The sequence below is a fragment of the Ambystoma mexicanum genome, chromosome 3q, assembly GCF_040938575.1.
Source record: "Ambystoma mexicanum isolate Mex_15411 chromosome 3q, UKY_AmexF1_1, whole genome shotgun sequence".
NCBI classification, from domain to species: domain Eukaryota; kingdom Metazoa; phylum Chordata; class Amphibia; order Caudata; family Ambystomatidae; genus Ambystoma; species Ambystoma mexicanum.
The window spans coordinates 194,522,706-194,537,923 of NC_090926.1; the positions used below are offsets into that span (position 1 = coordinate 194,522,706).

General features: G+C 44.7%; 1 protein-coding gene across 2 annotated transcripts in view; it reads left to right on the plus strand.

The window, feature by feature from the left end:
• PTGES3 (prostaglandin E synthase 3) overlaps positions 1 to 15,218 on the plus strand; it is a 263,118-nt gene that overhangs the window by 87,050 nt on the left and 160,850 nt on the right. For both annotated transcript variants that reach the window (XM_069653533.1, XM_069653534.1), the window contains exon 3: positions 5,484 to 5,553. In XM_069653533.1, coding sequence (XP_069509634.1) covers positions 5,484 to 5,553 — 70 coding nt within the window. The remainder of the gene's footprint in view (positions 1 to 5,483; positions 5,554 to 15,218) is intronic.

The following is a 15,218-nucleotide window of genomic DNA, read 5'->3' on the forward strand; positions in this document are numbered from 1 at the left end:
CGCTGCAACTACTGGACCATTGGTTTGCCCGGTGGAGCCCTGCTGCATGTCCGAATAGTCAGGTTCATCTTGACAGAGAAGCCCTTCAAGGACGACTTCTTCCTTTGAGTTGGTGGGACTAATCAACTCGTAAGCCACCTGAACACCATTCTCTGAGCTGGTTGCATTTTCCTCAGAGTGCTGCAGGAAACTGAATAGCCAGGGAGAAGGACACCAGTTTGTGTGCTTGAAGACAGCTACCGGAATCGAAGAATTGCCAGTTTGCCAGCTTTGTGCCCAGTCCCTGTGCAGTGCAGGACTCCCCTGATGTCCTCCCTCTTGTCCCCACGACTGAGGTTCAGGAACGGCGAGATCTGCAGGAATTGCCAGGTACAGAAGTCTTCATCTGCATCTTTTTCTTCAATATAAGGTACTGTGAAAACCCGACCGAGAGAACTTACTTCTCACTGCGAAAGTTCATGAAACTTTGGCAACTTGCAGGCCTAGTCAGCTTGTGACCTGACATATATAACTTTCTTCTGAGAACTACTTCCGAGAACCGTGGCAAAGACTTTCGTTTATCTACCAAAACCGTTTTTACCTATACAGGACACTAGCCCATTGACTTTGGCCTACCTATTGCATTTGACCAACTCAAACTATTTGCACTGTTTAAAAGTATCTCTACTATTTGTTTTATTAACTTATGCCTTTTTGCTCCTACTTCCAATTGCTCTGAATGCCATTTTGCTCCTCCTTCAAAGTAGTGTAAATGTTGCAGAACTAGTTAGTGTGAAGTATTGTAGTACATTTTAGTGTGATATTGATTGCCTCCTTTAAGTGAATGTTTTCTAACTGTGTGTAATAAGTGTTTTACCAAGAAACTGAGTGCGTCTATTTGAATACTTGTAATTGTAGACCTCTGTGTAACCTCATTATACGCTCACATTCCCTCTTCAGATTAGCCTGGCTGCTCAGCTCGCTACCAAAAACTCTGTGGTACAGACTTATACCAAAGGTTGGCTTTGCTTATACCTGTGGTCCTAGTTGTGTGTAGTGGTCCCGAGGGTACTGCATACAAACATTGCCTAACAAGCAGCCACCTGGAGTTATGTAGACAGCTTTACTAAAGAGTGTTGCCGAGACACTCATTTTAGATCTGATTCTCAGGTGGGACAAGCAGTACTAAGACATCTTTTCACTACGGTTCCTTCTCACAACCCACCTCTAACTCCGGGTACTGCTTGCTGTTAAGTGACTTCAATTCAGCACTCCAACTAAGTCAATGCCTAGTCTGGGATGCCCAAGGGAAGCCCTTATTGACAAGTTCATAGATCTGGATGAAAAACCCTTGTATAACGCCCCTCTCTTTGAATCCCCCTGACCTCACTGAGCCAAGAAGTAGGTTTGTTTTGCAAATTAAAAGATTTATTTGAAAAATTAAACAAAATATATATATATCACTTTTTTATGAATAAATTAATATTTGATAGCACACTTATGAATATAATGTTGATCAACAATGGGTAATGTTACAATTGCACACTCTTTTCAATCAGTGAGGAGTTAGTATAGAAAGGATAAGGTAGCAGAGAATACTTTATGGTTTCAAGGAAAAGCAATGATGGAAAGAATGCAGCACAGAAATAAACTATATGGTTTCAACAAGAGATAATATGATCACTTTTCCTTGTGACAATTCACTCCCCCCACCCCCCCATGCAATATAAAGAGATGGAAAAGAGAGCACACAGTTTTCAGGAATACAAACACAATGCAATACAAATTCCAGGTCCCCCCTAGCAAGCTTAGAGCAACTGGTATGCAATACTTTTAAATGTGATTTGCAATGAAGTGAAAAATATGCTAAAAATGATTTTAATTCCCTATAGGAGATTCAGGGTAGGTGATAGCTACGTAAGATTGGTTCAGGTCAACACTATCAGTGATTCATGAATGATTATCAGGTTGAAAACTGAGTTCAGCAGTTGCAAGCAAAAGGACAGCTATTTTTGACAGGTGGAGAAATTGAGTCAAATTGCAATTCGCAGCACTTTTTCCGAGTGCGTCGATCGCGATTACGTAATAACTATAAGAAGGTTCTTAACTTTAAAATGAAAGTTAAATCTAGCTTCTAGGACGTGTGGTTCTAAAGATGCGGACGATTTAGTAGAGGTAGATTCTCAGAAATAAAGTAAGATTCAAATGACAATCGCAGGTTTGAAATCACAGAATTGACACATGATTTCTATGCAGTTCTAAATAGGTTGGAATGGATGGGATGAGATTATTTTAGACTAAGTTTTTTTTCTGCACAGTTCTGGCTGGATACTATACTATAAATTTGAAATAGGCCATCAAGATCTGGTCAACAGGTTTAGACTGGACTTCTAGCGGGTGGTTCTGAAGTCACAGCTATCCGGGTCAGCTCTGCTGGTCTGAATCTCTGGTTCTGGCAAAAGTTCTTGGCACTGCACAGCGGTCTGGTCTGCACTCTGGTTCCGGCAAAAGTTCTTGGCTAGAATCAAACCGCACAGCCCGGCTGTTTTATTCTGATGTGCCCCTTGGAAGTCTGGGGTAAATCAGTTTGCAAAATTGTAAGGCCAGCTGAGAATACTTTTAGCTTGCAGTAGGCCTTCTGCTACAAAGTTCTGGAGTCTGGTTTTCTAAGTTCTGGTCTCTGGATAGTGCCTGAATTTGGATGTCGTCCGTCAAAGTGCTTCGCAAGAAATCAGTTTGAAGTGGGAAGTGAATGTCTCTACCTGGATCTCAGTGGCTCTTTTTATATCTTTTGAAAATGGGTGGGAAGGCTGACTTTCTATGCCCAACCCTCTGAGGATCCTGATGGGCTAGAGGATGCTCTGTCGCCTGACTGGGGAACTGAGCTGTGAGTCATCCCATGTCATGAAACAACATTTTTATGGCATACAGAAAGAACACTCCCCTTGTCACTTTGCACACAAATCTATTCTTGACTTGAATGCATATTTATCTATGTACAATTTTTCTAATATATGTCCAATTAACATATTTTCTGTAGCGCCAAACCATCCAATCCCTGTCTTTGTAAGATGTTGTGTTCACTTCTGACAGAATTCTGCCCTTTTCATCCAGAACACAACTTCTAAACTTTTCCAGAATTTACTCAAATGTGCGCAAGGAATATGGGCATCAGATGAAGTCAGATTTTTAACATACAGACATTTGGAGTAATACCCTATTTTCCGCTACTCCCCTTCCCCCCCCCCCCCCCAGAACATTCCATGTAGTCCTAACACTTCTTAAAATGTGCACAGAACAATCGCAGGAATAATCTTATTGAAAATAATTTCGACAATTTTGTACTATGAATTATCCATCTTTTTAAAATTATGCTCTGGCCCAAAGGGGTGTGGTTTCCCAAAGCACATGGGGGAATTTCTGGTTTGTCCACTTCCTCCAAGCTCAGCTGGCTCACAGAGGCAGTGCCCCTCCCAGTTCCTTCCAAGAGGAAGCCATTTACGACCCCCTGATTTAGCAATTGCTTGGAGCAAAAGGGAAGCTCATTGTTCTGTTTCCCTGCAGTCCCAGGTACCCCTCCCCTGATTCAATCAGAGAGGTGTAATCTCCTTTTGGTGGGGCAGCAGAAGGCAGGCCAGGCCTGTGAATGCAGTTGCTGGGCAAGTTTCAACTCCTGTCGGGGTTAGTTGCCGGGCAGAATTCAATCTCCTTAAGCCAGGCTTCAGCCAAAGGTCACTTTTGTTCCCATTTTTCTTCATTCAAATCAAATTTACAATTTTGACACATGCAGCTAGAACGCTGATTATAAGTTCAAAACCATGACATTTAAGCAGTTGCAACCTATGTGACACTCAAAAGTAGGTCACTCATTTATTTTAAACATTTCGATTTTAGTGGCTTTAAATCCCATTTCACTTAAGCTGCTGACATCCACAGCTCAGCCAGTTTTGTTATGAACATTATTTTAGGCTCTTCATCTTTCCAGATTTGGTATGCATTCAAGACTTAATTCTACCAGACGTCTGCTGGTGTTCAGTAAGATTTTTGAATATCTTGCCTGTGTTTGAAATAGGCATTTTGAGCTTGCATTCAGAGAAACCAAGGTGATTTCAAAGCACTTTTTGAGCTAACAGGCACTGCTGTTTTTCTTTTGGCACCACATTTCACTCATGGCGCTTCTGGCCCATCACGCTCGCACTGGTGGGTGGCGGGTCAGGCGACCATTTTGGTGTGTGCAAAAACTGCGTGGTTTTCCTGGATTCTGGCGCAATTGTGGCTTTTCGGCCATCTTGGATTTTCTAAGCCCACAGCACCAAATGTTGCAGCATAATAACTTGAACGTGGGTCGATACACCTGACATTGCTGATCTATGCACGGCATGTGATTCTAAGCAGATTAACCAACATCAGAAGACATACATTACTCACCTTAGATTCACATGCGCCCCACCCTTCCTCCCCACTCGGGTGGAAGGAACAGACTTCTTACTTCTCTTTTATGTACTCGCTCACGATGGTCATTAGGTTCCCTCATGACAGAGAAAATACAATCGGAGGGACCTCGACGCGTGAGGGATTTTGGGAACACTACACGTCACGTTGGGTATAGTGTTACAGGCACGCCCATGTCAACGTCCCCTTTCGATTCTCATAAGACGAGATGCAATACTCGGCGGTTACTACTGTATGTCGGACTATATGCACAGCATGTGAATCTAAGCAGATACAATCATCAGAAATGCTATTAAGGTGAGTAATGCATGTCATTCCCATGCGGCCAAAAAGCACTTCTATACTAGGTGTCGTATGGGCTTCCACAGGACCACATCTAAAAAAAAAGGGTTGCAGGTGGACTTCTACTGAAGTCCCTCTAACCAAAAAAGGTTGAAGATCCCAAAAACCAAAGGAAGGGTCATTGCTTGTTAGTGGGGTAGAAAAATCAAAATGTTCAGGGATCCCCAAAGAGGGTTAGCAGAAACCACCTAAATGGAATTCTGCCTTAACAACTGTATCATAAAGGATGAGGAAATTGGTGTGGCAAAAATATACATGAAAAGATTCCAAACCTGATGGGCAAACGGCTGGGTTAATTCTTTGAAATTGACATGAATTGTAGCAAATCATGCCTGTTTTGATATTCGATTAAAATAACCCTGAAGGTAAATCTTACCCATGCCTTGTGGTTTAAAATATGACTTCATCTTGTCATTATCTCAATGTTTACTGAAGCATTCTCCTTAACTTTTCCAGCTTTTCGTTTGCCATTTGTGATTTGTCCTTTGAGGTGAAAACATGAATGTAGCAGTATTTACATTTGGTAATTTCAGACCTGGTGTGCGTTATTTGCATGTAAAGTAAATCCTAAATGTATTAAGTGACGAAGAGTTAATGCCAGTTTCCTTATCGTAACGTTGTTTGCGACTAACAAATGTTTTTTCCTTTTTTCAAAGAAGGCTCATTAAAAAGTTTTATGTGTTTTTTATTTATTTATTTTTTCCCACCAGTTGTCTTGGAGGCAGTGATAGTCTTAAACATCAAAATGAAGTTGAACTTTTTCAATCTATTGACCCTAATGTGAGTATGTCACTTTCTTGTATTTCAGACACTGGTCATGTGGCACTTCATTTGATTAACATAACATGTCTTATCCTTCTGATTGAGGCCACAAGCTACCCTGGACCTATTTCAGATCAACTGTAAATAACAGCTTCAACTGATATTGAAGGATTTCTGGTTTGGCCTTGTCCACTGGGAAATGATTGTATCGAAGCGCCTGTATTTCCCCATATTTAAGACTGTGTCAAGCAATTGAGTGAAACTTTTACTACATTGATTTTTAAGGGCTGTACCCCATGCTTTTTAATATTGTGTATAGAGTACGAATACAACTTTTTTTTATAGGCCATTGTTTCTCTCCATGTCATAGCCTTTAGAAGGACTGTCTATTTTTATTTTATTTTTTTGCTCGATTTTAAAGCTTGTGGATCTTTATAAAATTCTGTGCAAAATATGAAAGTTGATTCCACAGCATGGACCAAGGTTTTTATATAGAACAGAGCAACGTGTTTCTCCAGGTGTTTCGGATTAAATTCCCATGGTGCTCCAGCATTGATGGAGCTGTAGTCCAAAACATAGGTTGCAGCCCTGATCTAGAATAATTTATAACCTCTCCTATGTCCCGTCACCTTTCCTCCATACTTGTGGGTAATGCGGCCATCTGGACTCGACCAGAGCTGCTTTTTTTTTTTTTTTTTTTTTGCTGTCGCTGTTTTTGCATGTTAGGCAAAGTTTGTATGCAGTACCCTTTGGGAACACTACACACACCTGACTACAGGTATAGGCAACCCAACCTTTGTTATAGGCTTGTACTACACAGTTTTGGTAGTGTTGAGCAGCCAGGCTTATCTTAAGTGGGGAAATGTGAGCTGTAGTGGAGTTACACAAAGATTCACAGTTACAGGTATTCACAAACTCTTACACTCGGGGTTTCTTGAATAAACAATTCATAATGTATTTATCAGTCATTTATAAAGCCGCCTTCAGAAAGGAGTAAAACACAAATCTACTTAAATACTGTACACTTTGAGTTCCTGAATCAGACAAGGCCCTTTTGGCATGGACCATAGACGCAACCTACACCCACAGGTGACTTCAGTAACAAGGGTGCTGGGGACATTAATACCTTACTGTTGGCATTCAGAATACTCGTAAGTAAAAGGCAAAGGTTATTAGAACACAAGAATATACAAATATTCATAAGCAGGGCAAATACTTTCAAATAGCACTGAGAAGAGTCATTCAATTCAATAGGCTAAGCCAAAGTCTATAGGCCAAAGTCTTTGTATAGGATGCAGCACTTAAAAGTCTTTGCACAAGTTCTTGGGAGTCTCTGATAAAAAGAACCACCAAATTTAGGGCCACAAGCTGATAAGACTTGTGAATTTCAGAAGTTACAAGCACTTCCACAGTAAGAGGTAAGTTCTCTTAGGCTAGTTTTACAGTACCTTAGTAAAGAAGAAAAAGATGCAGCTGAAGAGTTCGGTTTCTGTATGGCTCTGCAGATCTCACTGTTCCTCCGTCGTGGGGACAAGAGGGAGGACGTCTGGGGACTCCTGCACTGTACTGGCACTGTCAAAGCTGGCAACTGGCAAACTTTACTTTCAGTGGCTGTTTCGCGTTTCCTTATGGTTCAGCAAATGGCAATAAGTGTAGTTCCTGGCTGTCAAAGTGGACTTTCCTCACATCTGAGATCCCGCACCTGTGGGGGTGGGAGGGGAGGGGGTTCAGGCCTGCTTCGTGGGAGTACAGAGGATCTTCCAAAAGCTTTAGTCCACCTTACAAGCAATGCACACAATCTGATGTCCCTCTCCCTGGCTCTAAGGTTTCCTGCAGCAACTCTGAGGAAATTTAACCAGCTCATAGTTGGGTGTCCAGGTGGTTTACTTGGGAGTTGATTGGTCCCACCAACTCGAAGGGAGAAGTCGTCCTTGCAGGGCTTCTGTCGATGCGAACTTGCCAATTCGGACCTGCAGAAGGGCTTCACCGGGCAAAACAGTCCAGGAGTTGCTGCAGCTGTCCTCTTGAAGCTCGTCTTTTCCTCCGTCCAGTGTTCGTCTCTGCCTTCCAAGCCAAGAGACTCGTCTTTTATTCAGTTCTCTCCCATTCATTCCAGCCTAGCTGCCACTCGCCCAGCAGGGTGGCTATCCTTGCCAGACAGTCATCCAATCACCACAGAGTGCATTTGGGTCTCCTAGGAGACTAAGCGCAGGGAGTTTCGGCACCTCCCTCGATTCCTGCCTACCCCAGACACTCTGGAGCCAGAGGCAGGTTTCACTCCTGAAGCCCACCAAAGGCGAATGAACAAAGAGACCAAACCTGGTTTGGTGTGCAGAGAAACTCTAGGACCTTTCCACAAAGACATGGCGAAAAAAGACTGGGCACCATTTTAACAATGGCTCAGTGCCATTTTGAAAAACATGGCTCTGTGATTTAACGTTACTGGAGCTGCGAACAGTTCACGGTCGGGGTAAATCATGATAGTTCATTGCAAAACCACTTCCAAGAGCCATTCTGAGAGGAAAGGGTAACATACAAGATGTTAGATGAGCATTTAGACACAGGGGATACTAGGTAACCCCTCCATCACTCTATTGTAAGATAGTGTGCTGGGTCTAGCAAGTACAATGCTAAGTAGTCAATTTCACTCTACTGCTCTGGGAAACAATTTATCCCAGAGAAGGTATTTAAACCTTGGGAAACCGGAAAGACTTCCCTCTGTCATTGCACTAAAGGTGCTTTTTGGCACAATTGTGAAAGATGCCTATGGAGTTTGTTAACCAAAAAGAAACAGTGTAAAAAATCACAAAACACGTGAGAGAGTGGGGAAAAAGGGTCTCACTCTCAGGTTAAAAAAAAAATCAAGTCCTCAAAATCCAGCAATGTTGCTGGGGGTCTCTAAGGTAGAGGGAATTAGCAAATGTTTGAGAATTGTCCCTAACAGAATGCTAGGCTACAGGCTCCGCCTCCTAAAGCCCTGCCTCTGACTCGCCCTTCGGTCCTTTTCTCTTCTCCAGCAGGTTTGTAAGGATTTATTTCCCCCTTTGCCGCAACTTTGTGTGCTTCTGGTTTCTGAAGTCTTCCTCTGCCATTCTAGGTGGGAACAATTGCAGTTGAAGTTTTGTCTTCACGGGGAATCATTTGGATTCCCCGCCCACGGCTCCAGTGTATGAGAAGGCAGGAAGCGAGGGAGGAGTCGAACACTGCCGCCCTGTGTCTTTCACCTTGCCTGAAAGGAACCAACTTGTAGTGAAGGGGAGTTTGGGGAGTGTGGGGGGGGGGCTGGCTGTCCTGATTGGACAGCCAGACCACCCATTGCTGAAAAATCCAGGGGGAGAGTGCAGAGGTTGGGTTGCAGTTCCTGATAAACACTCTGAACCTGCTGACCAGTCGACCACTGGAGCTGACACCGGAGAGGAAGATGAAGGAAAGGCAGCTGGAGTGATTTCCAGCGACCGGAGAGCCTGCTGTGTAACCGGAGCTTGCTGGTCACCATTCCCTGGGGGGGGGGGTCCTTGAAAACTACAACACCCCCTAACCCCCCCCCCCCCCCGATCCTACTGAGATCCATTAGATTCAAGAAGGTCTGCATTTTGAGCCATCCCACGTTGTGCTGTGCCCTTGCGGGGCTGCAATGCCCTGGGACCTTGAGCCATTGTGCAGTGCATGGTATTCTGTAGTCTAGTAGTGACCTCCTCCTGGCTCCCCATAGACACAATTTGAGTCCTTGATGTCCCCTTACCAGAGTGCTGAACCAGATTAGCGACGAGAATCGACCAGCGATATTCTGTCTTCTCCTGGCTCTTGAAAAGGGTGCCTTACCCACATAGCCTCATCCAGCCACAAAGAAACTCTTGCCTGGACCTTTCCCCGTTGAACCCTGCTGCAAATTCCCTTCGAGTGTCCTGTTTTCGTGCTTCACGACGAGGAATTAACTGGCCAGTTTTTTGCCTGCAGACCCTGAAGACGTCCTGCTGCAAACTCTTCTTCTGTGCTGAGGTACTGTGTTAGCTGAGGTATTACTTACCTGAAGCTTTGGGGGAGATTTGTGTGATTGGGAGTTCTCATCCAGTTCTCCCAGGTCCATTGCTGGAATCCCTCTAGGGTGTCTTCTCTGAAGTCCCTGGACCATGACCAACTCAAAAGTGATCTACATTTTGGAGAGACTTCCTCCGGAACTGACTTTTCCTGCAACTGAATCCCATTTTACACTGCCTACAGCTGGCACCCAGACCACTAGGGTCCCTCTTCTGCCTCTTGGAGAAATCGTGCAATAGTTTAGGGAAGGACTGGAACAAAAAGGATTCTGCCTTTAGTATAACCAGTGTTTAAAAGTTACTTACTTGTGAACAAGTTGGTTGATAACTGTCCCTCTGAAATTAGCAGTTGCAAAAGTTCTTTCTATCCTTTGAATGTGTTTTGCCATTCTGAAAAGTGTATGTAAGGGTATTTTACTTGCCTGTGAATTGCCCCCCCTTCTCAAAAGTAATGGGTTTGGCATCATTTAACTATTTCTTTCAGAATGTGTGCATGTTCACTATCTGAGTCTTGATTCCCCTGTCCTGCTGTATAGCCTGTCTAAAATAAGTCTGCCTTGGGTTTTACTTACCTTGCTTTGCAATTCTTGTGTATTGTGGGTTTTACTAACCTTGGTCTGCCTTCTGCCATCCTAAAATAAGTTGGTTATTGCTTAGCTCAAGCTGTGTTCCATTGATCTGAAAAGCAACTGTAATAGTTTTACAACATTAGGTCTTACTCACCTGGAATAAGAGGTTTCTGATGCTTGTGAATCTGCTTAGAATCGCATGCTGTGCATATAGTCCGACATCTAGTGGTAACTGCAGAGTATTGCATCTTAATGGTTGGTTTACTAAGTGATTTCTTGACTCAGTGCATAACTGTCTGGGTCTACTATCCTTGACGTACTGTAAAGTAATCTGAAAGTGTTAAGTAAGTTTGTGTGTGGTATCCTTTGGAAGACTACAGCAACCTTGACCTCCTGGCAATAGGAACCCAACTTTTGGTATAACTCTGTACTACACAGCTTGGTGGTGTGGCTGAGCAGCCAGGCTGATCTCAAGAGGGGTCAATGTGAGCAGTAGGGTTGTAGTTTCAGTGACAGTTATTCAAATAAACACTTCTTGATTAAACAATTATTAATTTGACAGTTATATAAACCTTCACAAGGGAGCAAAACATGTGACAATTATAATATACTTCAAAGCACACTCTTAGTTTCTCTAAATCGGAGGATACCCATTGGGGATGGCACACATGCACTTCCTACACCCTCAGGTGACTTAAATAGCTAGGACACTGTGGACTTTGATTTATCACTGGTACGTTTAGAACAATACTGAGTTTGATGCAAAGGTTAAGTATAGGAATAAAAAAAAGATGAACAAATAATTGATAAACGGGTAAGTACTTTTAGAACCTTCCAATGTCGAGTACATTAACCCTTCCCTGGGTGAAAGGTAAAGGCAGAGAGTCCAAGATAAGAAGAGTCTCTCAGGGATCCAGGACAGTCCATGTTAGTTGAGCAAAGTCTAGGGGAAATGATGTTACAAAATGTAAGTAAAGTCAATTTCACTTCACTGCTCTTGGAAACAGTAGTTTCACCAAGAGAAGGTATTTAGACGTTTGGGGAAATCTAAGAGACTTCCCTGTGCCACTGCACTGAAGGCGCTGTGACACACAAGTAAAGATGCCTGTGGAGTTTGTCAGACGCCAAAGTCAAAAAGAAAACAAATTAAATCCCATTAAAATTACATGAGACTTTAGAGATTAAGTCCTAAATCCAGCAAAAGAGCTTGGGGTCTCTAAGGTAGAAGGGAATTAACACATTTCTGAGAATTCTCCCCAACACCTTTGCTTGTAGGCATGCCTGGCCGAAACCAGTTCCAACTGGGTGGGTGGCTGTCCGAGAGGACGACCTAGCTGTAGACCTGTGATGAATGGGATTTGGCATGCAAGGCGATCTTTTGGGACTACAGGCAGTTGACCACTGGAACATCAAATCAGACGAAGAGGACGAGTAGAGACACCAGCAGCATGTCCCAGAAGCACCGGTGAAGCCTTAGAGCTGCGCTGAGCCCCTTGATGTCACTCAGTGCGCTGGAACATGTTTAGCATAGAAAATAATTACTCGCCTGCATTAGTGGTTTCATCTTCCATTGAATGTTCCCGTTAGTTGCTTCTTTTTAAAGAATGCTTAATTTGTCTTGTGTATATATAAATACATACTTTGTTTTATTTGGTGCCTTGTGTTTACTGATTTCTTTGTGCTAGTCTATAGCTCACATTGCCCCTCCTAAAATGAGCCTGGCTTCTCAGTCACTCTGCCAACTTGTGTAGTACAGGCCTAAATTAAGAGTTGGGGGTCTGTCTAATACCAAGAGATGAGTCTTGTGAAGTCCCACGGCAGTTGGACTTAAATCTTACCTAATACTGATTTTTCTATACTCTGACCTGAGGGACAGATCTATAGAAGGCCAACCTATATTGTGACTGGGACAACTATGGGAGCTGTAGCCCAACCAACACACCGTGGGTAATAATAAGCAGCGCTCAGATACCTGAGGGTTTGTAGCGCTATATATATAAAAAAAGCCTAATTAATTAATTATTAAATGGGAGTCACAAATTACTCAGACAATATGTATAAAAATGGTTATTTATTCATGGCCAAACAATGACTATCAGGTACAAGTATCACACAGCACTAATAACAGAATACATATCTATAGTCACTAGAGTACAGCATAATACCGATCAAACCCCTGTAAAGGAAAGTACAGATTAGTTTATGCACTACAGGTCCACAGAGAATTGGCCCGAGCTTCAAAAATCTTTCCGTAAGTTGTCTGGGGCCTTATCCCCAAAAGTTCAGGAAAGGTTCTGACAGTTTGTAACGCTGGAAAAAATGAAGGTAGGGTCTCTGGGGCCCAGTGAATGATTCAAAGGGTTATACTAGTTAACTGAAGTGTCCCCAACCTTCGGAAGGCTTGCGCAAGCAATGGCAAAGCCAAAGTGTTAACAAAGTTTGTAAAAGTTAGCAAAACATTTAAAGGGAGTTTGGTGGGTGGGTGTAAGAACCACTGTAACTTGCCCCCCCTTCTCCCACAACCCTACTCGGGATTTTTCACAGGACTGGGCAGGTCGATGAAAGAAAGTCTGAGGTCTCTTCCCGCTGTCCGCCTCAGCCCTTGATTCAGACTTTCCCTCATCTCGGGTCGCCTTGACGCTAGGACTCCGAATTTGCTGCTGAGGGTAAGTCTTGTAGGACAAGCTGAGGATCCCCCAAGTTCCAGGCCTCCACTCGGAACAGCGCTTTTGCAGCACAGTAGTCCAAACTCGGAGCTGGTTAGCCACAGGGCGGAATCCGAGGCACTTCGAAGGCTATGCCTCGCAGGGTACCGAGCAGCCGTCGAGAATGGATGTTCTCCAGCATTGGATCTTTCATGGATTCACATGCTTTGAATATTCCCCGTCGTCAGGCTGGGAATCCCCGGTACATTATATAGACCCTTTCCCGTAGGAAAACTTTTTCGACGCTTATGCGTCCTATCCACCTCGTTTTGTATCATGCGTGCCCGTGCCGTCAGGACGTCATGATATAAATACAGGCCCCGCCCCCGCGCTCCCTCAGATTTCAACCGTCTTTCAAAGCAGTGGGATCTTCGTGTTACTACTAGTGATAACTAGATTGTTTTTTTGTCTGTTTCGCGTAAGCGAAGTTCAAATCTGGAGAATTATGTCTGGAAAGGCGTTATTTCGCCCATGTGCAACCTGTGGCCTCAAAAAGGTTTATGAAGGAGACGGCCACATGGACTGTATCTACTGTCTCCACCCGCACCACGCGGCGGATACATGTGAGATATGCCAGGGTTTCTCCCAAAAAACCCTTAAGGACCGTAAAAGAAGGCTGGTCGACTGGCTTAATGACGGAGCGGGTGCCTACCCGGCTTCGGAAGTTGGCTCCACGGCCTCCAGGAGCAAGTCGGAGCCTCCATCGAAGAAGGTGCGGCCAGCAGAAATTCGCCCTGAGGACAAGCATAAGGGGAAACATGCTGGATCCTCCTCATCTCATAAAAAGCCCTCCTCCTCCTCATCATCTAAGACGGAGAGGCTGGCGCTGTCTAAATCCTCCTCAGGGGACCGTCCCAGGTCTTCCGTGAGTCGAGAAGCTTCAGCCGGGAAGTCGGCATCAAAATCGACAACGAAGTCTAAAGGCTCGACGACGACGACTTCCTCGTCGACCTCGGTGTCGTTGACGATGCCTATTACCGTTCAAGCAGCAGCGGTTGGGATTCCTTCGTCGACGGAAACTCAGTCTATGGCTTGGCTGCCTGAGGTCTATGACCCGATCCCCCCTGAGGTCTTACTGCAGCCAGACACGGCCTGCTCGGCGGAAGGGGAAGGTGACATGGTTCTGCAGCCATTGGATTTAGGCTTACGGCCTTCCACGTCGACGACGACGGCGACGAGTGCGAGCGGGGGTATGGTACCTATATCATCCACGTTGCTGAACCCCCAGACAGTTTTGTCTCTGGATGTGCTTAATACTCTTCAGAAGCTACTACAGCGGCTGGATACCCAGTTCCCTCAACCTGGGACGTCATTGTCACTTCTGTCTGTACCTTCCGTCGACGAGCAAACTTGTACGGCTCGCTCGTCGACGAATCACCCATCGGCTCCCCAGGCGGTAAAAGATCGTCCTCGAGCTCAGGAGGAGGGTGAGTTGTCGGAGTCCGACTCTATACATGATGACTCTGGGTCAGACATCTCCCTGTCACCGTCGAGGGACCCGACATGGAATTCGGATGTAGAATTGGAGTCTACGAGGAGCCAGACACAGCCATCTCCCCCTGATGATGTGGGAGCCTTCCATGCAATGATGGGGAAAGCGTGTTCCGAATTCGGCTTGATTCCTGAGGAGCAGAGGAAAGACTGTTTCCTTTTTGACCATATGGGTCAAAGGAGAAAATCGGTATTTGCCATCCCAATCCTTGACCACGTGTGGCAAGAAGGTCTCAAAACGATGCGCCATCCGTTCTCGGAACCAGCCATAAAGGGACGGATCGAGAAAAAGTTTAAAGCTCCTGAGTCCACTCCAAAATGTCTAACATCACAGCCTTTGTCTGACTCGGTGGTGTCGGCGGCAGCAGCTAGGAAGGCCAGGGTCCAGCAGAAATGTTCAACGCCACCGGAAAGCGAGGCTAGGAGGCAGGACGCATTTGGAAAGAAGGTGCTCTCGGTCGGAGCGACGACAGTAAGAGCAGCCAATTCCTTAGCGATCGTGTCACGATATGATAGGGAAATGTGGCACAAATTAGCCCCTATCCTAGAACACCTGCCAGACGAACACCGAAAAGCAGCTATGTTACTGGTGCGGGACGGCGAGGAGGCCTCGAACCACGCTATTAATATCGCAGTGGACCTAGCAGAGTCTGGTTTCAAACAAATCAACCATGGAGTAGTGCTTCGTCGACAAGCGTGGCTCAAATGTACTACTTTCCGTCCTGAAGTACAGTACAAAGTCCTGGACATGCCATGCGAAGGGGAGCACCTGTTTGGCGAAAAAGTTGATGAAGCGCTGAAAGGGATGAAAGAAGACACGGATACTGCTAGGTCCCTCGGCGCCCTTCAAACGGGTAGAAATTTTCGCTCTTTTCGCCCTT